Consider the following 24,896-nt stretch of genomic DNA (forward strand, 5'->3'; position numbering starts at 1 on the left):
CATAGCACTCTGTCCTGGGTGACGAAAAACCCTTCAAATAGTTCTTATCTCTTCTGGGTCCCCTCTAATCCATTGTACTGCTCTTATCAGCCATGCTCAGCAGGCACATTCCCTGCTTTTCTCCACATCCCAATATGCTGAAACTTGCATCTTCCTTCTTTTCCTTTTCCAGATCCATTAGAGTGACAAATCTAAACGCATTACTTCTGCAGCTGCTTTGATTTGTCCCAGCTTCCACTTGGTTTTCAATAACTTTGTTTTATGCTGTTAAGCTCAGTCTGAGGTTTCTTTTGTTCTTTGTTTATCCTTCTAGTACTTACTTATTTGGGCTATTCTTCTCCTTGTTGCATAGTGGAATGGCCTTAGACAGCTATTAGGAGCGGGGAAGAACTTCCATAAGAGGAAAGAAAAATGCAGCTTTTCTCTTGTAGAAAAGACAAATGTGTAAAAGTGAACATACTTGTGTATGGTATAGATGACCTTATACAAATTACTCCTTCTCAGTATGTAGGAGAAAAGGGTCCCAACATAACCGAGGAGAAAGACACTAAGTGGATAAAGTACTCTAGCCCTTGAGTAGAGTTCATAAAATTTTCAAACGACTCCTGTGGATGCTCTCCCTGCATCTATGATGCCTGTGCTCTGCCTGCTTTGAAAGGACAAACATCAGTGTAAGGAGCTTCCTGTATCAGCCCCTCAATCCATTTGCAGAGGACACAGAGCTTATTATACCTTGTTACACAAACTAGGCAGGCTTCTGGCCACATCTGGTACGGCAGGTCCTTGTAGAGGTAAGGAGATGCTAAATGCAATTTATTAATAATGCTGCCTCTATGTAACACTGCTTTCCACATGTCTGTATTTGTCCATCTCCCTGAGAAAGACAAAAGTTTCCTCCCTGCACTTAAGCTTGGCCCTTGTTTCTGGGGCTGAGGGTATACAGATGGCCACTACCTGCACCTGTGTTTAAAGCAACACCCTCTTATGAAGCTTGGAAACACTTCAGAAGTGATCTAAGGAAACATTTGCAGCCATGGGAGCCGTTAAAGCAAACATCTTAAAATGCTCCCTTGGAGGGATTAGGCACTAGTTGATAAACAGCTCTTCTGACTAACTGCAGCATGACCAATGCAGCTGAGGTCTGGGATCGAGTAGCAAACTTCAGCATTGAGAGAGGGAAACCGGATCAAGACATCTGTGGTATAAAGGTGCTGCCACTGGGGATGGTCATGTAGTGTGTGGAGGAGCCATGCCTCTGTTGTGGTGGATCTGTGTTGACCCACTGTGGGAGACAAGAGTATGTTCAGAAGGATGCTCCCAAACAGCTGGATCCTCCAGGCTCCTAGTGTGAGTGAAAAGCTCTGGGTGACTGATCCCAGCTGAAACCTGAAAGAAATTATTACTCCACCTCACCCCCACCCTAAGCTGCTCAGGTGAACATTTTTTTCATCTCCCTCTTTTGGGTAGAAACTTCCTAATGCATTCCTGTCCTGTTTCAGCCTTGCTGTGAATTTAGCTTTAGCTTCCATTCCTGGCATAATCATATGTCTACTGAAGTGCTGTGTTGCCTCTCCTGTACCATATGTGTAACTGGTAGTCTAATGGCATGTTGTTTTGGAGAAAGTTACCAGTTTAAACTACTGGGCAAGAAAAATCCTAGCAGAAAGGAGTTAAGACAGCTAATCTGTGTGGGCTTTGTGTTGATAAGGGCTTCTTAATAAGCCCAAGAAGGTTGCTATGTTCTTTTGACCAGAAACAGTGATCTACAAAAACCAACAATCAAACTTCAGCTCCTCTGGAAAGTAGTGGTTCTCCTCTATACTTAGTTAAAACTAAGCAGTTTTAACTTTCATATCAGCCAAATGTAATTGAGCCTTCTAACAAGTCTTGGAAACGAACAGTTCTGTTATTGCAGAGACCCTCTTCTAGAGGGTCTAGAAATCTGCCTTGGAGCTCTGACCTCTCTGAGTTGCTCTGCCCTTTTATTTTTGATGGTTTTCATTATGTGGGATCAGAGGAAAGAGTGCCAAAACAAGACATCTGAGAGTGTTCAGCATCAGTCATAGAACCTCCTACGTGACTACGGGTGACTACGGAAAGTTAAGGCCTTGTGACCTGGGTGCAGAAGTTTGGCCATTGACAGATATGAAGAGCAGAAAGCCACCAGCTGCTTTTCTAAGGAAACTCTTTGTTTACTTTACTTGATCTAATCCTTTTGCTGAGCAAATCTTTTTCTGAGCTTGATCTTCTGCGGAGCATAGTCCTAGAAGACTGGTGCTACTTTCATGAATATGAGAGCATAGTTTCAAAATGACTGCACATAAGCAGAATTGAATAACTATTAATATCACAATATCTGAGTTTATTAACAGCTTTCCCAACATCAGTAATAAAACGGTTGAGTTTGTGCTCTAGTGATAGCTATTGGAAGTACAATATCTTGTGTTACTTCATGGCAGCACCAAGGACATTTACAATAGCTGCCAAACTAGTGTGGAAGCCTTTGAGTAAAAGAGAAGTATTTGTTTGTCTTCTGGTTCCAGTCCAATGGTTATTTTGTCATTCATACCTTCACAAGCAGAAGGGAGGAGCTGAAGGACTGTTTCACAGCTGTGGTCTGGAAAACAGTTGGTGTCCTCTGTGCACAGCTACTCTGACAGTGCCATTTCCATAAGTCTTTTCTTTGTTCATATTTTAAGCACAAATTATTGTTTCAGTATGAAACTAATCCTTAGTTTGGGCATATTAGCTTCTTGAGCCTGTTCAGTAAGAGCAAAGTTAGGTTTTTTTCCTTATTTGTAATCAATATACTGGAAGTTGAAGTTTGGATCATGAGCATTAGCTGTGGTAGTGATCCTGAGTCAAACCTTGGAAACAAGGAGACAGACCTTTCTCACCTGGGTTCGGTTTGAATGCTGCCATTAAAAATGAACCCATGAAAGAGAAGCTTGCTTTCTTACTATTTTTGATTCCTGAATTTCATTTGTAGTCTAATAATTTTCTTAGGGAGCATGAGAACATTATGCTAGCTGTTGCATGCAATAAAATGAGTTCTCCAAAGATCCTACTGTCTAAGTTACATCTAAGGAGATGCAACAACAATATTGATCTGTCTTGCCACTCCAGCATCCATGGACATGTTTTCCATAGCTATATGTGGATTTTGTTTTGAAGAGAGATGATAGCAAGGATCAGCTTCTCAGGCTCAATAAGCTAACTTGTTCCACCATATTATATAAACTAACCAATGTTTCTGCATCCCACCTAACCTGTTCCTGCTGACAAGACCAGTGCTTGTATTTGTCATATTTTGTTTTTTATTCCTCACCCTTCCATCTTTTGTTTGTTTGTTTCCATCCATGTTCCAAACTAGTCTCTAAGCGACGAAAGGCTCACCTGAGGCGCCTGGACCGGCGATGGACGCTGGGCGGGATAGTCAACAGGCAGCAGAGTCGAGGTGAATAGCTTCCTATGGCATGGGCCCCTTATGGGCGCAAAGGCTAATCTGTCGCTTGGGTTGCAGAGTGTGCCGGGGCGGCACGGCTGCTCTCCTTTTTTTGGATCCTTCTTACTCTGATGGGAAGAGGCTGAACTACAGAGTTCAGGTGTGAATTTCATGTTTCAAAGCTTGAGGGTGTCTTGGATAGACACCTAAAGAGCTGGAGGCTAATGACCAAGTGTAACGCTGCAGTCTGGCTCCTTGTACAGCTTGGGGATGCTCACATCTGTTGTGTTTTAACTTTTGGGCATATCTCTACTCAGTCTTTCCTGCCTCAATAAGAACAAGTGATACTTTCAGGGCTATTAAAATGAGAAGAATGCCAAAGAGCCATGGTCAGAGATGTACGTACTGGAAAAGTGCTTGGTATGGAAAGATGAGAATTGTTTCAGTTTAGTCTTCTCTCCTCCTTACAATGCTAGTATCATGTAATGCTGATACTAAAGACTGACTTCTTCAAAAGCTTTGGGAGCTTTTGATGTCAGTCCTGGGTGTTTAAAATACCACCAATAGCAGCATCTTTGGGGGTTTGCTGTATTGTGAAAACTTTGTTTCAAAATTACATTTGGGTAAAGTTTAAGGAATATTTCAAACCAAGTGCTTCACCAGTGTACGTGACTCATCTTTCCAGGAGCAGATGTACACTTTTTTTTATCCCCTTTCCCCTTTCTTGCAGGATCATGCAGAGTCAGTGTTGATTGCACTTTAAAGAGCAGGAGGGAAGAGAAATCACTTGCTCCTTACTGTAACTTTCAGATAACCTTACTGAGGGGATGGAACCAAATAACAGCACGAATAAAGCTACCCAGTTAAGGAAAAGGGTGTTCTTTTCTAGGAAGAGTGTACATTTAAAGCTGCAAATTTATGTTCTCCTGGATTTGGTGGCTCTTCTGTGTGCAGAGTCATGCAGGTGTCAAGCATATATGGCTTTTCAGTGACTTATTTTACCTTTTATTCTTCAGAGTTTCAAGATGGGGGCAAAATAACTAGAGGCATGTTCTTCCCACTGTGGCTTCAGCTTGCAGCAGCCAAAGCTACACTGAGAAGACAAGCTCTCTTAGCCACAGAATATACCTTGAAGGTACTGAAAAGCCCTGTGTGGATCATAAGCGCACATGCTGGCTTGAGAAGAACTTGTAGTGCTTGTTTCTGTATCTCAGGAGTTTGGGAACTAGTTGTTTTGAATATACAGCCCTTTACCAGATATTTCCTGACAGTCTTACTGAGAGAGGTTCTGGGAATAGTAGAGCTGCCTGAACACTTGTTTTGCTAGTTTAAACAAATATTTCCTTTCCAATTCACATTATATTGTAAACAAAGCTCTAAAATACTCAAGCTATGGAATCAGTCTCTTTAGAATGGTAAGGCTCAAGGACCTAAGTTGCATTCCCTGCTCTTCCCTCTCCAGAGTGATTAGTTCCTGCACTCTTACTCCCATTCTGTGTCCATGTCTTCTCCAGACCTACCCTCTCTGGTCACAGTGTCTTCCCTGGCAGTCTTCACTGCAGGCTCCTCCACCTCTGCTTTTCTCCATAACCATTTCTTCCCTATTAGGCCCAAGCAATGCTGGACTTTTGAGACAATTGGAGAGAGTGTTTTATCGCAGACCAGATCTTAGCACTCAAACTTGGTGCAACCTGCAGCATCTCAAGGGTTAGCGACATCCTCTGTGTCTGAGCTGCTTGTATGATCTTTCACAATTACTTTCAGCCACAGTTAACCAGATAAGTGATTTAATGCTAGCTGAAATAAGTTGAGGAGTTCTTACAGGAGCTTGCTAGGAAGTAGAGGAAGAAATGATTTGAGTGGTGTGGGACAGGTTGGAGATGGTAGCTTCTTTGGTATAGCTGCAGCATGTAGACATCTATTCCTCTAGAACTGCAAGTGTAAAGAAGAAAAGTATGAGTCTCCTTGGGTGTCCAGCCTGCTGCTAACAGATCAGTTTATGTGAGGTCAGGAAAGATTCTCTCCCCCTTTTCCCTCCCATCCCAGCCCCAAAGGCTTCTAACAAGGCCAAATTTGGGTGGGTTTGCACAGAAATGACAGAACACACAAAGTGTGCACACACCCCCTGCCAACCTTCATGTCCCTGCTCTACAGCACAGAAAAGCTAGGGCTGTTCACGCAAGAGTTTGCCAAAGTTGTTTCACGCAGGCAGAACAGCTTCCCCTCCCCCAGTTGGCCTCTTTCTTGGAAATAAATTCCGTTCAACATTTTGGCCGAAATTCTTCCCACCCAGCAATATTGTGCTTGACATAGACCCTGCTTTTGGAAAGGCTAGCTCCAAGAGTTCGTTGGAGTGAAAGCGAGCTCTGAAAGATGTTTGTCTTTGTGCTTGGGTACCAACCAGGTCTGTGATACAGTCACTTGAAAACTAGAATTGAAGTAATTAAACCTGGGTCTGAAGGCCAGGATTTCCCAAGTGACTGTTGAGTCTTGACTGTCTCAATTCCTGCACACTGAACTTGGGCTACCCCTCCCTCCCCCGCATTGTAGTGAGAGTGCCTAGTTCCCCCCTTCCTAAAGCAGGGTCTAAGTGGTTTGATACAGCATCTGGAGCCAGCTGGGTTGCATCTCAGACATGTCCTATTTGTGGTGCAGCTGTACCATCTTTAACTCAAACAAGTCCTGTGCCATTCAGGAGCAATGATGGATCTGTATTTCGTAGTGCTGTCTCCTGACCTGTGACTGCAGTAGAGCTTGGGCACCACAGTTTTGTGTGTCTGGATGACGAAAATCCTGGGAAAACCTGAGTGCAGAAGGGAAGGATGCTTGCCTCCTTGGAAAAGATTACCTAATGGCAGGAGAAGCATCAAGATTAAGACATGGGCAGTTTACTGGCATAAAGCTTTCTTTTATCCTTTCCAAGACCACTTAAAAATGCTAAATGTGCTAGAATTTTAGATATTTGGGAGAAATGTTATTGGGGCTATGAATGAGAAAGATAGAAGAAAAGTTGTTTAATATCCTGGTAGTGCTCCTTTTAAAGCTGAAAAAAGATCTGCAGAGAGAACAGCTGTAGTCTGTTTTTTACAAAGAGAAACAGATGATGCTTGTTGCTGAACTTTTTTCTTTAAAACTGTCTGTGGTGTGTCCAGATCTAAGAGATTACATTGGTTTGTTCCTTGTGTGGCTGCAGAGCTTGTATTTTGTTTTGTAATGTTACTTTTGGTAAATTTTCTAAACTTCTCAATTCCTATTTCCCTTATTTGAATTTGATAAGAAGCCTGACTTCTTGTAGTTTTCTTCAGTACTGAGCTTTATTAGAGACTCACAAGCTGCACAGAGCTAACCTTGCCTTGCACAGGGTAAAATGCTATTTCTGCAAGTACTTACTTGGAACTTCCCCTAGAAGAGAACTTAGGATTGTTTGCAGGCTAGTTTTAATGAGAAGTCATTAGTGCTATTACAGTTTGATTGGGAAAAGTAGGAGTTTACATTCTTGTTTTGTATGCCAGATATTTGACATAAGTTGTTGCTGCTTTGGTTTCATGCCCAATGGTCTCTACTGGAGCTAGAGTAATGCAAGGAAGTATTTCAGATTTACTTACAGAAGCAATACAGCAACACATGGGCTGAAGTTCTGCTCAATAAGCCTGTTGTTGAAGCGTAGCAGATAGCTCAAGGAATAATTTTCTGGGTGAAAAAGTTGCAGCAAAACTGTAACTTGGAAGCAAGGTTTTCCTGTTGCTCACCCCACTTAAGTGAGGGAACCTGCTGGAGGATGATGAGAAAAAGAGGGAAGGTAGCAGCATAATGCAGTGAACTGATTGTTGGCTTTGAATCCCATTTCCTAGTCTGGATCACTTTTTCTGTAGCCAGTTTTCCAGCTTTGGAAAGAACTTGTTAAATAGGGTGGTGATCTGAACTGGCTGTTGTGCTGGTGCACTGCTACCCCTTTCTGCATCCTTCGAGCACCACGCACCCTCTTCAGCAGACTCTGCATTACTTCGCCAACAGGAATTCCCCCTTTATCTCTTTCTCTTCTTGTCTTTGCAGCTTATGAAACATCTGTCACTCACAGCATAAGGTTGCTTTGCAGTGCTAAATCCAATCGACACAGAACAGCTTCAGACTTATTTTTTTTCCTTTGCCTCTCTTTCTTCTGTGCTGCAAGGAAAGCAGTAAATTTTTATTACTCCTCACTGGTTGAAGAAAGAGCGTGTGCTGTACGGAATAGCTTAGAAACGTCTTTATTGTCCTTTTCTGTCTGTTGGCATTACATTTTCTGTCTCTTTCTAACATATATTTTTTTAAAAAAAGTGTGTGTGTGTGTGTGTGTGTGTGTGTGTATGGGGAGGTGGGATGGCAAAGCCTGGAGAGCTCCTGCCTGCAGAGGGACAGACTTGATAACTGTGGGTAGCCTTTTTTCTGCGTTGAACATTTTAGACAAGTAAAATGAAGCCCATGTTGAATTAATGCATTGCTTTCTGGAACAGGGAGACTTTTTCCAGAAGCAGGTCTGACAACGGCGGGGTGGAGCGGAGGAGGGGGAGGGTGAGCGCAGATTGCTGACTGCAGGGAAAGTATTTTGAAAGAAAATTCTTCTGTGGTTTGGAAGATATAGAACTGGAGCTGTTGCCTTTTGCTGAGAAATCATTAATTGGCTAATTTCTAACCCAACTCCCCACTCCACGCCTCAGCTTTTCAAACAAGGCTTGGGTCACAGCAAGTTGGGGTTATATACAAACACCAGCTGGGCAAAGGAAATTATTCCCATACTTGGTTGGCTCCTGAAGTGCTGGAGATAGCTTACACGCTCCTTTCTGAAGATGGAAAGGAGCAAATCTATAAAACATAGGTGAAGGAGAGGTATGCAAAACTGTGCTCAAACCTTGGGAGCAGAAATGTATGCGCTCTGGCCATCTGCCTGGTAGCGATGAGGCTGATTAGGCAGGGCTGGAAACGTGTGTGGTGTTTGAGCTGCCTAAATGCAAGGGTCCCATCCCAAATTGCTTACAGCCTAAACAAAGAGAAGGAAGTCTGTGTATCAAAGAAGTCTGGGCAAGTGGTAATTTAGCATGTATCTTATTGCTACCAAAAGATTTTTCGCATTGGAAAGTGATACTTATTGGCATTTTGAAAATCTTTTAGAGAAGGACTAAAATTAAGCTTGTTCAGCAAAGCAGGAAGTTGGGGTAGATAAAGCTCATTTTAGGGAGATTTGAGAGCTTCAGTTTCTTTGAGACCATGAAGGAGGGAGCCTACCCTCTCCCTTTGTATGATGAGGGATCATACAAACTGCATGGAGCTGAGTGGGAAAAGAGAGGATTCGGAGAAGCAGGAAATAAAGGGGGCGTAAAACACAAGAGCATGCAGTAGGACATTAAAGCCAGGTGCAGCACTCACAGAGGCTTGTAATTCAAGTGGGACAGTTGAACTGGGTGTTCTAGGCAAATTCTAGGTGAACTAGGTGCTTGGTAGGACTCTGAAACATCAGACTGTGGTGCACAAGCCTTAGGCAAGAGCGCAGTGCACTGGTGGGCCTGGATGGAGAGCATAGTCCACCAGAGGTGGCTACAGTAACTGTGCAAAAGAGGTTGGAGGGCCAGATCAGAGCTCTAGCAGCAAAGAGCCACGTTTTGATAGAGGATTGCGAAGATATTAGGGAATTGAGCTGTTACCTTGGTGATAGACTAGGAGGAATCTGAAATAACCAGTGCCAAGGGAATTGGGAAGACTGAATAAGGAAGACTTGGAAAGCACTACTGAAGCTGTACGTTACAACTCCAGCAATAAAAATCCGGGCCTGCTTTCTTTGACCTGACAGTAAGTATAAATCCAGACAGCCAGAGGAGGGACCAAGTTGCCTTCTCGAGACACCTCATAACTTTAATGTGTAGTTTGTGCGAGTGCACATGCAGAATCTGAAGTTGTGGTTTGACAGAAGGGATTGGAGGCAGCCTCATGAAGTGTCAAGTTCAGTGTTTTGCCCTTTCAGACAATTAGGTATCATTTCATCAGGAACTGCTGGAGCTTCATCTTAGCTGGTTTGTGCTTTTTCTGCTATAGGAATGCTATCTTAATGGGTCACCTGGCATGGAAAATGTCATGCCCAATGCCTTAAAATTCCCTGAGATTCTGCTTTCACCAGTAGACAGAAATACTTCAGATGAAATACAAGAGGAAAAAAAAATACCTTTTGGGCATATGCTGATTAAAGGGAGAGATGTGATGGAATGGACACATCTGCTGGCTCTTTAATTGAAAACTATAATCCCACACAAAAGGAAGATGCATGAAGCATTATTGTGATGATCTGCAATTATCCCAAAATAAATGTCATTGGCATTAAGTCCTCCTTAATTATAACAAGTTAAATGTAGCATCACAAGCTCTTCTACAACTAGTATTTTGCTGCATAGCCATTGAACAGGTTGAGTGAGAGAATTACTGCAGTACTCTCTATGCTAACTTCAAAGGTGAACTCTTACTGCTTGATATCCTTTGCCAAGGTGCCCATAGGTCACATTGCTGTGCTGTAAATCATGTGATCTGTGAACTTTTTATCCTATTTATGCATAGTTGCAGTTTATTAAATCACATCTTAAAATAGATGGGAGAAGCTATGCGGACACTCTTGGATTATCCAAGTCTGGTTTTTGATCACATTTCATATGGATTGCTTGGACTTGACTTTCAGCAGCCTCAGAAATAGGCCTCTGCTCAAAATTAATAGAAGCTGCTCCAGGAGTAGCTTGGCTTAGTACAGAGTTAAATTTAATTTTTTGGTGCTGCCACTAAGAAAAAGCAATTTCACCTTTTCCAGCATCCTTCCCTCTCCTCTGTGCTGGCGCAACTCTATGCTGCTCCACAATGCATCAAAGCAGAGGACTGACTTGAGTTCAGACCAGGTTAGCTTCAGGTCTGGTTCATGGCGCAGTCACGAACTGTGCGAGGAGAAGTGGAGGGTGTGAAGCAGGGAGAAGGAAGGAAAAGGGAATTTTCTCAGCTGCAGCACTAACAGAACATTCATGAAACTGTTTTAAAAGTAGCTTTTTAGCCTTAAAGCTATTGTGACTTGCCTGTAAGAAAGGCCTGAGCTTGGCAGCTGTCAGTCTGGCTTTGAGCATCATCATAGTGCTAGAGGGAGGAAAAAATGGTTGAGTTCTAGGTTTTTATTTTCTAACAGCCATGGAGGGGCTTTCAGATGTCTGGCTTGTGAAGATGAGTGACCCATAATTCTCAAATATCACTGGCTTCCTTGTACTAAGCCTGCTGAAAATAACATGGTTGCATACATCTGGGGCTGTACTCTTAGTAGTATTGCAGGATATTGCACAGCTCAGTGTTTTGTCCTCTATATATGTGCACCTCCCAGCTGGACTGCAGCAATATGGAACACATCTGTGTGGGTGCCAGAGTGGGTTTCTAGCTTGGGGGTTTTTGCAGGAACCCACACAGTGGGTCTCTAGCTTGGGTTTCTGCAGTAACTAGCGGGCTGAGTGCTGAGCTTCCAGGGTGCACGTGAAGGCTGTGCCAGAGCCCAGCACAGAGCACAGCCGCAAGGAATGTCAAGTGGGTGGTGTGGGTTGGGTAGTCCAAACAGTACAGAAATTCTTGTTTTAAGTAGTGTATGCATGTCTGGGGGAGAGAATGTCGCATACTGATGCTTTCCTTCCAAACTAAATGGGTTGCAGTTGAATAACGCATGATGTCACTGACTTGCAGGGTAGCTCTTTGCCAAGCAGGCTTTGCTTCCTTGTGTGCCTTGTTCAGGTTTACCAGACTACTTGAATTTCCAATTGAGGTACCTCAGTCAGTTCAGCTGGGGAGATGTCTTTGACTCACAGATTAGAGATAAAGAAATAAGTGAAATGTTCTAGTTGGGCTATTGACAGATCGCTGAGTGTGTGGTGCTAAGAACAGATTTCTTCATTTTCATATGAGCTTGAGGGGGAGCAGGACTCTTGTCCCATTATTTCCCCAAAGCAGCCTTTTAGCTGGTGGAGTTGTTCAGAATCGCAGAGTGAAGTTTTTCCTGCCCACTTGACCTCTGTGGTGAAGTTGATGCAGTGGAAACTGTAGCTGGGGAACATACACTATACTTCTATTTGCTTTTTCTTTTCCTGGTAATTGTTAAGTCAAAACTTGATGATTCAGAAATAAACATTTCTCAATTCTCTGCAGATCTGGGCATTCAGCTTTGATGGTAGATCTTCTGGGACGGTTCACTGACTTGAGTGTTATACCATTGCCTGTAATAGTATCTGAACAAATAGCACGATAGTTGAGAATTTTCAGTGTAACTCAGTGCAATGTCTTTCTGCTGGCTGATGCTCTGTCAATTCTCTCCTGAAGCCATTTGCCTCTGTTCAGTCTTTCCAGTAACTTCATGTATACATCATTAAGTGTCAGATATCTCTTCTTAAAGACTTTTTGAATAATAATTTGGTATGTCAAATGCTACATCAGTCCCCTTAAGTGACATGTCCACTGGAAGTTCCACTGCTTTTTCCAGCAAGTGGTGATTCACACATAACATTATTTGGATAGAGATTAGTCTTTGAGAAGTAAACCAGAATTGCACTTAGGTTTAAAGGGGGGGGCATGTCTCCAGAATACTGTTTAAGTTACAAACCTCATGTGTGTTTGTGGTATCCCCTGCACCACTGAAAGAAACTGAACGTGTGTAATCTTGGAAATGGCTGTGTTTTTTTGCTCTGAAAGCACTCTGCAAAGGGAAATTTTAATGATGGCTTCCTGTTTTTGCTCTGTAGGCTTAAAAACAGAACTACTAAACAAAAATGTCATAGGACCTTCTTTTCTAAATGGATTTTGAACTCATTTGTGAATGTTCTACTTCGTAGAAGAATTTTTCCCTTTCTCTTCCCTCTCCATTTCTCCTTAAGTTTCTTCTTCCCCTTCCTCCCTTTTGTAAGGAGGAGTCATCAGAAGCTGCCTCTTTCAAACAGCAGTAGCCTCAGTCTGAAAGAGGCAAGGCTGAAGAGATAAGTAATGGGTTTGCTCATGGGCCAGATAGGAAAGCAGCAGCTCAGAAAAGCCTGTTGGGCTTGCCTGTGTGTCCTCACTGTTGTGACACTTAGGTGGGGATGCTCCCTCCTACCAGTTTCACATTCCAGTTCCTAGAACTGGCCAGTGCTGCTGATGGGCAGCACAGAGCACGTGAGTGTATGAGATAGAGAGAGGGTAGCAAGAGGCAAAGCAGAAACCTCAGTGCTGGAGGCTCCTGAGAGCTGCCCCGCAGAGTTTCTCCCCAGTAAAACTGCAAAAAGCTCAGGAGAGGAACTGCCGCTCTCAAGCGTGGGGCTTTCCTGTGCTGCCTACTGCTGCTTTTTCAGTGTGCCAGACCAGCAACTGGTTCAATCTCTGCCAGCCTCTACAAGGCTCTACAATCTCTACAAGCTAGAATGAGAGAGATTGGTATAGGTCCTTCAAAAGATAAATCTTTGCTTTTCTGACTTATTTCGAAACTGGAAAGAGGGTACAGGAGTAGATGGCAGGTAGAGCAATAGTGTGTACTCATGTGCATAGCTGCGAGCCCAGAAGCTGTTTACATCAGTAGCCAGGTGTTCTAGTACTTTGCATGGATTTACCGTTCCCCTGGCAGTCACTTACCTGTATGTAGGATGGAGACAGTGATTTGTGTGAGTACAGGTAAGGATCTAATGTCTGAAAGGTGATTGATCCCAGGCTGCAAAAAACCCTCATCCCAAACTTTGACTTCTCATGAATGATCAGATTTGGAAAATACTGCCAAGTATTGGCAGAGGCTGATGGATGACCATTGTGGTCTCAATCTCTCACCCGCGAGAAGTCCTGCTGGAGCAGAAGTCTTAGAAAGCTGTACACATCTTGGAGTGAACACCTTGCTCATGACCTCCCCTGTTCTTCTCGGCAGAAGGAAGCAGGCTGTGTTCCCAGACAGCAGGACTGCTTTGTCCAGCAAAAGGAGCTGGAGCTGTCTGAATAAAGATCACTTCTGTGTAAGGGATGGCTGTTTACATGGAGGAAAAAAATAAGATAAACTCCGGTTGTAGCTGCAGTGGCAAGAGTGAACTCCAATAGCCTGGGTTGTAAAGGGCTCTGGTATGTGGGAGAGACAAAGCAGAGCCTTCTTCCAAAGCTCAGCAAACACATGGTTTAGCTCTTTGTTGTTGTCTTAGAGAAGCCTGGAGGCTGTCTGAGGCAGTGTATTTCTGTGACAATACTGCAGTTCTCGGTACCTGCACTTTCTGATCACAGTCCTCTCTTGGGGATGAGTTCAAGCTGCCTTGAGGTCTTCTGCTGTTCAGTTTAATGCTTGGGTTTTTCCAGGTGGTGGAAATTGGACACTTAACTCCTTCAGCAGCAGTCAGTTTAAATAAAGAAAAATGAGTCTACCTTTACTCTGCAGAGCAGAAACCAAGCTAGGAGAGCTATCCCGTGGCTTTGAAGCCAGGTTTCATTAGCTGTACCAGCAGTCATCAGATCTGATTTTATATCAGAGTAATTCTCTGGGGAGGGTGTTGTGTCCTGATGATGCTAATTAGAAACTAGCTGGATTCCTTAGCAGTAATAAAGCAGCTAAGCAGCCCCCTCATAGGGGAGCTGGAGAGATTATTTTCCTCTAGGAGGCAAAGGTTTTGACAGGTTTTACTCTGTCGGAATTAAAAGGATTCAAACAAGACCAGTAAAAGGAAGTTGGCTCCAAAGATGTAGTTTTGCTGAACTTACTGCCATCAGATGCTTTGTCAACTTTTTTTTTCCTCCCTTTTTGAGGTAGTTTTTCTTACTTTGTCTCGGTAACATTTTTCTTTAATGTTGCTGTATTTCACCCAGCAACAAAATGCGCTTGAGCCACAAAACCAAACATATGGTTGGGTGTGCTTCACTCGCTCCAGAATAGCATTTACCTGCAGCCACTGCAACCTTTGCTTAGCTCCTTTGTTCGGCACTGGGAACGCTGGATTCACTTAATTGCCCGCTCCTGTGCAGTGATGCTCCCCCCTCCCCATTTGTTCCCAGCCGTGCCTTGTTGGGACTGCCAGTAGGAAGCGTGCTAGGAAGGCCTGTTTGGGTGCAATTAATTGCTTGTTCACTGCCTTTTTATTCAGCCAAGGAAACTCGGGCTGTTTCATGCACTACAGCTTGGGTTCAGGAGAGTGGCTTGGTAACACTTCCCCTGCCCGCTGATGCAGAGCGGGAGGCTGGCAGTTCGCACTGTCAATGCCTCAAGCTAATGTATGAAGTTTGACCTTGTGTGATGGAAATACAGCGGTAAATGATTCCTGGTGGGTAAGGAAGATGCCGAGAAAACGTCCATTTCCTGTGTCTTTGGGTTCCTCTCAACAAGTCTGCTCGCCTCTGCCTGGCTTAGAAGGGGGTAACTGTTAGTGATGAGTAGGGATGCTACATTTCTGGCTCAAACACCAAACTTGAAATCTAGCCTGTGCTTTTGAGGTATGTCTTAGCTCTGACCCTCCTTTAGCATTGCTCCCTGTGCATTTCTCTGGAGCGAGAGCTAACGAAACTGTGAAACACTTGAGCCTGTGGATGCAAGGTGCTATAAGGTCTCCTGTTAAATGCAAAGCCTTTTATTTTTATTTTTATTTTTTTTCTTCTAATGGTGTTTCAAGCCCCTCTGTGTAGACCCACACTGCGTGATGGGCCAGCCCCTCTGCGCTGGGGAAGACAGGTCGCTCTTGGGATCCAGGGCTCGGGTTTCAGTAACGCGATGCTTAACGCAGCCGTGTGGGTGTTCAGAAGAGCCAACTGGCTGGAGCTCCCGCGGTGACGCCGGGCCGATTTGGCAGCCAGGTTGATTCTGTCAAGTTACAGTACGGGAGTGAGGTCCAACTTCAAATCCTCCCTCTTACCCATTCGAGGAACCTGGACGGGGGGGAGTCTCGGGGGACTCTGTGTCATTATTGGCATGGAAGCGCACTGATTATCAGCAGCAGGGTAGCGGCAAGGGGCTGATTATCTGTCATGTCGTCAGCATAAATAATCTGCGGGCCCCTGAGCGGGGCTCCGCCTTTGGTCATGGCTCCACGTAATTGCTGCACAACAGCTTAAAAGCGAGCAGAACAGAAAAACAGCTGGACTAATTCTGACCCTAACTGATGTTGCCTTTTCTCCCCTCACTAGAAGAGAAATATGTCACTATCCAGCCGTACGCCAGCCAGGGGAAGGATGAGATTGGGTTCGAAAAAGGGGTCACCGTGGAGGTCATCCAAAAGAACCTGGAAGGATGGTGGTACATAAGGTAAAGCCGCGCGGCCAGACCGCTGCAGAGCCTGCAACAATGACGTTTTTTCTGATAATTCACTTAATGTTAGCATTTAAATAATTCTGTAGCTGGGCAAGGAAACCTGAGTTTTCCATAAGGTGTAGTTGGTGTAACCTTACAGTATCTGCAAAAGCTGTGGGCTATTCCAGTGGGGAAATTCCTTATCTTGTAGGCTTTCCTTCCTTCGAGTTAAAAGCCCAGGTTTCAGTTAAGATCTGTGGGTCCGAACAAGGATTTCTGTTGTGCATAACTTTAATGTTTTCTATATAAGAGTTTGTGTCCATTTATAGCAATGCTGAAAGGCTGTTTGTGGTCTGTTGAGCTGTATGGGGCAGATGATGCTACCTTCAGGATAAAGAGATCAATTTTCTGGCTATTGCCTTTCTTTTCCAACTTATTGATGGTTTCAACTAACTTGCATCCTCTTGCACATCCCGTTCAGGCAGTTAGGTGTGTACAGGGAATGTATTCCCAGGGCAGGTGAAGTTATTTCATATCTAGTTTATTGCTTATCAAGGACAGCAGTCAGAGGAGACCTGTGACTTAAATCCACTCTTTAAGCTAGATCTTCCCTAAGCATTTAGCTGCATCTCAGATGGTGGCATAAGGTGTCAGGACAAGTTGCTTGACAAGAATTTTCTCCATCTAGGTTCACACTGCACTTTAAGTTTTAGTGCCTCTATTGTGACTGCCCTTGGCTTGTGTCACATGCATCACCTGGGTGCGTGGGTCTGGCAGTGCTCTGTTCTTTGAAGAATGTGTGATAGAGCAGCTTAAAAAGAGACATTTATTTCTCAGGCAGTGTAAAACATATAGTCACCTTTTTGCACCAAGAATGTCTTTATAATGGTGATTTTTTCCCCCTTTCCCTCCCTAACTCCTAACTTGCTTTTGTTTGAATCTTGCTTGATTTATCAGCTCCGAATGAAGACTCTGAAAGTGCTGACTGAAGCAATGTTGTTGTTTTTCTTGATGTCTTGTACTTAGAAATATTTTTGTCTTTCTTCTAATGCTCCTGTGAGGGGAGGAGGTTAATGAAGATAGTAGCAGAGCCAGGAAGGCACTCCAGATAGGAGGAACTCAAAATGCTAGGGTCTGATCAGGTCACTTTTTTTTTTTTCTCCTTTAATCATTCACAGAAGTTGAATCCAAAGCTGCAGATAGAAGAACTAAGAGCACATAAGTTTTGAGGGGAGAACAGCCTTGAGTTTATTCTGAAATTCCTCTCCTTCTGAAATACAACCTTATTACTACCATAGGTCCCCTTTCATCATATTAACAGCTCTACCATGAGTAGATCTTTTTTTTTTCCTTTATTTTCTGCACAAATTCCTTTGGGCCAGCACGAACTGCTCATTCTTCTAAGAATAGAAGCGCAAATATGTGCGTGTGAAGTTTTATAGCAGCAGCGCATTCTGGCTTTTGGTAACACTTGCTGCAGCAACTTTATCCTCCATGTTGATTTGCCCGGAGGAGCAATTTTGGATGCTGCAGGCTCCCGGCGGTGGTTGGGGAGGGAGGCAGGAGTGCAGCATGCTCTTGGCTGCTCTGCAGGAGGCATTTTGAGTTGAGCAGCTTTGCTTTTTGCTGCAAAGTGGGTCAGACCTCACCAGATGCATATGTCCTGAGCGCTTTGAGTATTGGCCACATGCAGGAAAAGCCTCTGCTGCCCTGGGGTAGTGCTCTTCAGTCTCGCTAGAGGATTAACCTCTCTTAGAAATAACTTTTTCTGCAGGTAATACCTCTTAAAATGTGGGTGTGGTGATCCATCCCTGAGAAGCTGGTCCTTCACAGCCCAGATAGCAGTTTAAGCATGATAAACTGTACAAGAAGTCTGAGATCTACTATGAGGGCTGCTAGGTACTGCTCAGAAAATGATTTATCTTACTCAGCAATATGTCCTTTGAGTATTCACTGTTTTGAAAGAAGCAACTTTTGCAGAGAGAGCAGGAAGAGGCTGCAGTTGAATCTTGCTGCCGTGGTGTCTCTGCTGGGCGACAGAGACTGAGCACCCTCATCACAGTCTGGAAATTGGAAATAAAAACAAATCCAGCCGCTTGCATATGGAATCCACCTTAAAGGCATTAGTTTGTTCCACCTTAAATATGTAGTTTCCCCAAATTCCTGGCCATGTGCTGATCCTCATTTCCTGTCCTTCTTTTTCTTTTTTTCCTTTCTTTTTTCTCTTTCCTTCCCCCCCCCCCCCCATTTGCTTCCCTCTGGAGGGATTCCAGTGCTCTGGAGCTGGAAAGCAGATGTGACTCTCATACTCAGACTCACAGAGGCACTTCTGACTTTTTTTTAAAAAAACATTCCTATGGTTTGAATCCATTTTTTCCTTCATGTAATATTAACAGGGAGGGTTTTGGAATCACAGTGGAGCCAAATCGTTGCACAAAATTCTGTAATACTCCCATTCTATTGTAGTGGAAGCTACAGTTTAATATTAGCGTTCTCCTTTATTTTGCCCTGTACACAGGATGATTAAAAAAAAAAAAAAAAAGCTTTCGGACTTCAGAAGTGTGCGGAGGGCTCGGTTCTAGGATCCTTGTTACTGCTCTATAGAGTTAGTGGATCTGTGTGCTTCCTAGTACGGCCCTAGTGCAGTTCACCAGCTGCCATGGCCGCTCGTTGCTTGGATCTTCCTTTGTTACCGTCACCAGAGGTAATCTCATGGTGCCCGGTCAGGATCGCAGGCAAGAGAAGGAGCAATGTGCTTCCTGAGGTTTCTTATTTGCCTGCTGCTTCATTTTGTGACTTGTCATGAGCCTGAGCCTGCCTACGTGATGAAGCGCAGTTGAAGTGGTGTTGGCTGAGCTGGAGCGAGAAGGAATCTGGGAGAAGATTTGCAGTATCTGCTGTAGGTTGAGAATGTGAACGAAGGAAAGATATTTATGATTCAATTCTCAGACACGAAATGAAGATTGTTACTGGTTCAAGATTTCTTGGTTACTACTTCCACCTAGAAAATGAGGAGATGAAATAGTCTTTGAAGGTGATCTTTGCAAAGGGCTTTGAGATTGCCAAATGTGGAGACTGCGGTAAAAAGGCAAGCCTATTTGGCTTATATAAGTAGCTCTTATTTGTGGGGTTGCATCTGGCAGCTACAGCTTGGCATTAACTTCAAGTTGAATTTGCTAACTTGCACAAGCAACTGCCACCCTACGGAGGGTATGTTGTCCAGAGTTATTAACTGTCCAGCCATTGCTGCTACTATTCATTGGAGAAACAGCACGAGATCAGAGGTGTCTGAAGCAGCAGGGTTATATGGGCTGATCCAAATACCTATAGTTGGCAGGAGAACTAACGGGCCAGTACAGAATCTATCTGTTGCTACCTTTCTGATCTTAAACATATTAAGTCTCCTATAAACTAAGGTGGAGGGGAAGTGTTTTTTCTTGATGATTTTGCACAATCACGCTCTGTTGAAAGTAACCTCTGGAACGGGAACGCTCAGTGTGTTGGCTGATGTGGCTTTCTTGTCTTGGCAGTCCACAGGCCTGACATCTCCAGATCATGTAAAGTTATAAGGTTCCTTCAAAACTATTTCTCTGATGTACAGGCAGCAGAAAGCCGTGGTGCAAAAGGGCATGGAGTCATCATTTGTCGCTGTTTGAAAGTGGCACTAAGATGCCACAGTAGGGGATATGGCATGTATTGAGGGTTACTTTTTGTTTTGGGTGTGTGTTGTGTTTGGGAGTGTGGAGGTTTGTTTTGGTTTTTGGAACTGATGTACGGTGCTTGATACCCTCTCATCTTACCATAATCAGTTCCAGCACAAAACACTTACATTCCCTCCCTGGGTTGTTACTGCAAACCTCAGAGCCCTGCCTAGGGATTTCCAGCACAGACTGGTTCAGGGAGCGGAGCCTCAAAAGGAACAGGATTCTGTCAATACGAAGCATCTAGTCATGATGCCGTGCCGTGATGCAGTTTGGAAATTTGGATCTGTTGGAAGCCAGAGCAAGTCACTGCCATTGAGGGGGTCTTTTTGTTTGTTTTGTTTTGTTAGCCTCCATGCTGCAAACCCAGCTCAGAGCTGTTTGGATGCTTTTCTTGAAGACTTGACACTAAACTCTGAACATGGGCAATCCCATACCTTTCTCTTCCTTATGTGGCAGGGCAGATAGGGAGAGGCGGTATCTGTTTGTTGCCCTGGTTGATCTAGATAGCCAGGGCAGGGAGGGAAGGGCAAACTTCTGGGCATAGTACTTTCAGCAAACAGCATGAGGACCTCTGACTTTTCATACAGCAAGACCCTAACAAAGTTTATGGAAGCGCCCCCATGCTGCATTGTTGTTTTTCTCCGGAAAGTCCCATTGCCGCTGAATGTTTAGTGTGGTGAGTGAGCCCGGGATATGCCCTGCAGAAGAAATGTCACAGCTAATCTCAGAATCTAAGTGTTTGCATGACAAAGTTGCTCATCTGATAGAAAACCAGAGAATGGTTTGCTGGCATCCCCCTTCCCCTGCAGCTCCTTCCTCTGCTGTGTAATGAGTCTTCATTTTCATTAAAGAGCATTAGAGTCCTACTGTTTTAACCTTTGTATTTCCTGCAGATTTCCTGAGCACCGGGAATTTAATGGTGACTGCTTTCCCACTTATAGTTCAAGTGCCTGCCTTGGGTATCTTAAGAAATTAAAGGGAGAAGGGTTTCAGTGACTTGCTCTATAGCAAGGTAGGGTTTCATTAGGGAAAGCAGAGTTCATCCATGTGGGCTTCCCTGGAGTCTGATTGTAATCTGAAGTCCCTGCTGAGGTGTTAGGAGTGGCAGGAGTTAGAAAAACCATCATCCCAAAAGCCCAGTAGTGAAAAAATGACTCTAGTTTGAAGTATAGTAAGTGCAGTCAGTCTTGTGCTCTGGGAACGCTTACTGGATTCAGGTATCTGTTCAGATTTCCCAGTTTATTTCTTCAAATAGCCCTAGCTTGTTCAGGAAAATGAATCGCCATCAAAGCTATTTTTCTTTGGTCAAATAGTTTGTTGACCTTACACTGGCCACTGGCAGAGTAAGTTGCCATGCTGGATTTTTTTTTTTTTTTTTTTTTTTTTTTTTTTTGAGTTAAGTCCTTAGAAAAGCTAATCGTTGGAGGAGGGCAGGGTCTGTTACAGTTGCAGGTTGGAGGCTTGCACAAAGTCCTGCATACTGCAGGCGTAAGACCTCTCTGCTGGGATGAATTTCGCCCTTACTTCAGCTCTTTTCCATTATGAATTGCCCTTAGGATGGACTGAAATCCTTTACACATTTATTTGCCTTTTTGCTATATGAGGAAACAGTGAGTCTGTTCTATATGATATAAATGTGGCATGAAACAAACTGGTGAAACTCTTCGCCTGGTGAGCAACTTCATTCCTTTCCAAAGAGCCTCCCTTATGGTGAGAAGTAACACTTCTTTTTACAGCAGTCAGCAGTTCACTGCTAGCTGAGCTGACTTTGAGATGCCTAATCAATAGGTAGCAGATGAATAAAGACCACAGTATCTTGTCTGAGAAGTGCAAGTTTAGTTTGATATAAAACTCCATCCTTTTTGCCTTAGTAATTGCACCTGGTATGCATGACATGGCTGTGTTTGTGACAATATTTCCTTTTTTATATTTTATTTTTTTATTTGCAGGTATCTCGGCAAAGAGGGCTGGGCCCCTGCTTCGTATCTGAAGAAGGCTAAGGATGATCTTCCATCTAGGAAAAAGAACTTAACTGGGCCAGTGGAAATCATAGGAAACATCATGGAGATCAGTAACCTGCTGAACAAGAAATCAGCCACTGACAAGGAAACTCAAGCAGAAAATGAGACTTCAGAATCCCACATCACCAAGAAGGAAATCAGTTTGCCCATCTTGTGCAACGACTCTAACGGCAATGCTATGATGACCCTAGACAAGCAGGCATCCAAACTGGCCCAGGGATCCCCAGCAATAGCAAGGATAGCACCACAAAGAGCTCAGATAAGTAAGGCAGTAAAGAAGTTTGGATTTCCACTGGTTTGCAATGTCTTTTTCTGCATTTTGTAGGTGACATTCTGTCAGCTAAGGCCCTGTGTGTCCCAGTCTTGCAGCTGTACAAGCAGATCTTTGCGCTTGTCTGTGGATCTGCAGGGACTCCAGGACACACTCATCCACTAGCAGCGATAGAGTTTGTTTGCTTTTGTACAAGGGCTGCTACTTATATATCTTAGCTGGTATGCAGTTCCTTAATATTTTCTTTTTTTCCAGAGAAGTGTTCTATCTTTTGAACACTCTAAAATGTGCTCCCTCGCCTCCCCTCTATAATGCAGATCATGTGATGGTGTGTTTGAGTCAAGGAGACCACCTATGCTTTTTCTCTTACTTTTGTTTTGCTGTTTTGGGGCAAGTTGCTATGATGTGCATTTTTACTATGTCATCTGCAAAATGCAGATTTTTAACTCTAGTCTGTGCAAGGGATGGCAAGGTACTATGGCTGAAGAGACTGAGTGTTATTAAATCAGTGGACTATTTTTACTGCTGGGGGGAAACTCGACTCTAAGCCAATTCCTTGCTGGCCATTCTCCAGCAGAGCTGGTCAGTTCCAGCAGAAAATATAATCTACTATTTTCTGGCAGTGATTTTCTCTTAAACTTCCTAGCTTTACTGAGATGAATAGCAAGTTTATCTTGGTATCTCTAACATTCCCTCATATTTTCCTATATTATTTCAGAGAAATGCCTCAAATATTGCAAATAGTGACTTCTAATACTCTCAAGCTGCATAACACAGTAGGGAGCTCTTGAAGAATGTGTTTAGCAGTACTTTTAAAGTTAAACTCTCTCCTTTTCCTTTCTTGCTCAGGTTCTCCAAATTTAAGAACAAGGCCTCCCCCGCGAAGAGAATCCAGTCTGGTTTGTATTGATTTATGGTATATAGAGGCAGTGGGATAGGTGTGCTGATGTGTTTTTAAGAGACTTCCTATAGCTGCACAAGCGAGTGTCTGAGAGGTGCTTTATTTGCATGGCTGTTCATCTTATTATTTAAGTATCTGAACATCCTGATGTTAATTGAGGGATTTTTGTTTTTTAAAATGTTGCCCCAATTGTGTGCTGTGCAGGAGCATTAAAGCCCCCTTGGATGACTCAAAAGGGTTAAAGTTCTTCTGGAAGTCTTTTGGCCAAGGCAGTAGCTAACTGCCATCTTACAGTGGCAGAGCACATGTCTTTAGCGACTAGGAATGTCTCGCCTCCTTCCATCACTCCCATCTTTGAGGTGGCTGCATCTCACTGTTGTATGTATTTACAGTGACTTGGGATCTTACGGGAGGATGCTTACTACAGAAATGAGAGCTCCTGTGGTTGTTTTAAAGCTGGAATTCTGGAAGTTTGGACCGCCTTTTAAGACTAGGGCTGTCATCTTCATATGGGGGCTACTCAGTAATCCAGCTGCAAAAAAGTCAAAAGTCATGCTAAAAACTTGTTTATGGCCAGGCCATAATACTCGACTTTGCACGCTTTATGAACAGCATGTGATTTGTAGTTCTTCTGTGTCATCTGAGACATCTCTTAATAACCTGGACGAATAGCATGCTAACATTTTCTTCCTATTTCACTTTGCATTATTTTCAATTAGACTTTGTTTTGACAAGGCTACTAAACTTAATTCCATGCAAAAATAACAGTGATAATACATGTGAAACCCTGAACATGTCTACTGTTTCCAATTATCTTCACTTAACCCAAACCATCCTATTATCTGAAGGCATTTTATTATACTGCATCTTTTACTATATTTCAGCATTTATAGTGCTGAAACATCTAATTAAAACATTGTTAGATATGGTTCCTAAGGTACAGTGATGTGTTCTCTGCAAAGTGCCACATGCTGTGCGTGATGAAACACAGCTTGTTAGCTGCAATGAGGATCTCTCAAACCAGAGAGCATGTGAATAAAGCACGGTGAATCCTTTTCTTTCCTCTTATTAATAGCTTTAGGATCATCTTGTGTCTCTTGCTGTCCTGTGTCCATATGTTGCAGGTCTGCCCTGTATTCTTGAGATCCTGACATGCTACCCTTATGCTAGCACTGAGTGGAACTCAAGCTGTGAAGTTTCACCATCCTCTAGTCATTCTGTAGACAAGCAGTGTGATGATCTGAAAAGCTTTGGATATTGAAATTCTTGAAGAGACTCTCATCCCAATTACCACTTTACAAATATTTTTAAAAAATTCTAAAATGCATAAATGTAAAGGCACCTAGCTTTTAGAGCAGTCTAGTATGCTGCCAGAATGGTTTTAAGTAGCAATGTCTTGTTTCTCGTGGAGCCTCTATGCAATTCAAATGCAGGCTGTGCTGGCATTCAGGTGTTGGGGCTGAGCAGAGGTTCTGGTTCACCCTCAAGTCCTTCCCCTACCACTCTGGCTTTAGCTGAAAAGTGCTACAGGGTTCTGAGATCTCTCTGTTTTTGCTACAGCAGATTCCCGTTATGTCATATCATTACAGAATTCAGGCTATTTAAAGTTCAGGAGCAGATGAAGAGCAATAACACATTAGCATTATATCTGTTAAAATATTATACTTGTAATATTTTACCTGGGAATGGGCAGAATCTTACACGGGCCTAGTGCAATGCAATTTTCTATAGTTGTAACAAGCCAACCAAAACTGAATCTTTCTGTACAAAATATCGGACTAAATGGACTATTGTTCCTGTGGCTGGAATGGCAGGGCACGCTTTATGGCCTATTAGTAAAAGTTTTACTGTTCAGGTAAAGATTATCACAGTTTTAATAGCTAGTGAAGGAGTCATGAACAGAGTATAGTTTGAAAGGCCTTCTCTCTTGTGGCCCATCTCTGTCAGCTTCTACTCCAGAGAATCAAGAAGTTATCATTAGGAAGTAGCATGGAAAGGAGGAAGAGTTTTATTGAACAGCACATCTGAGAAGGCAAATATTTTTTTTTTTTAAACTGATGCTCCTCAGCTCGCTGTTTCTTTTGGTTTAATTGAACAAAACTACTTCTTTTGCTCTAGGGTTTTCAGTTGCCCAAACCACCAGAGCCGCCCTCTGTGGAAGTAGAATACTACACTATTGCAGAGTTCCAGTCTTGTATCTCTGATGGGATAAGCTTTCGTGGAGGACAAAAGGCAGAGGTGAGCCATGCCAGTGCAGCTGGGAAAATAATAATGCTCAGCTGTTGCAGAAGACTGAGTGAAAAGCAA

At 43.4% G+C, this 24,896-nt stretch overlaps 1 protein-coding gene across 7 annotated transcripts in view; it reads left to right on the forward strand.

Moving 5' to 3' along the window:
* The window catches only part of SH3PXD2A (SH3 and PX domains 2A), a 264,915-nt gene that overhangs the window by 227,058 nt on the left and 12,961 nt on the right, over window positions 1–24,896 (forward strand). For 4 of the 7 annotated variants that reach the window (XM_062579532.1, XM_062579533.1, XM_062579538.1 and 1 more), the window contains 5 exons: window positions 3,374–3,457; window positions 15,590–15,707; window positions 21,346–21,680; window positions 22,538–22,587; window positions 24,708–24,827. In XM_062579532.1, the coding sequence (XP_062435516.1) occupies window positions 3,374–3,457; window positions 15,590–15,707; window positions 21,346–21,680; window positions 22,538–22,587; window positions 24,708–24,827 (707 nt within the window). The remainder of the gene's footprint in view (window positions 1–3,373; window positions 3,458–15,589; window positions 15,708–21,345; window positions 21,681–22,537; window positions 22,588–24,707; window positions 24,828–24,896) is intronic. The other 3 variants (XM_062579534.1, XM_062579535.1, XM_062579539.1) reach the window with 1 other exon arrangement.

The sequence above is a fragment of the Rhea pennata genome, chromosome 7 (genome assembly GCF_028389875.1).
Source record: "Rhea pennata isolate bPtePen1 chromosome 7, bPtePen1.pri, whole genome shotgun sequence".
NCBI classification, from domain to species: domain Eukaryota; kingdom Metazoa; phylum Chordata; class Aves; order Rheiformes; family Rheidae; genus Rhea; species Rhea pennata.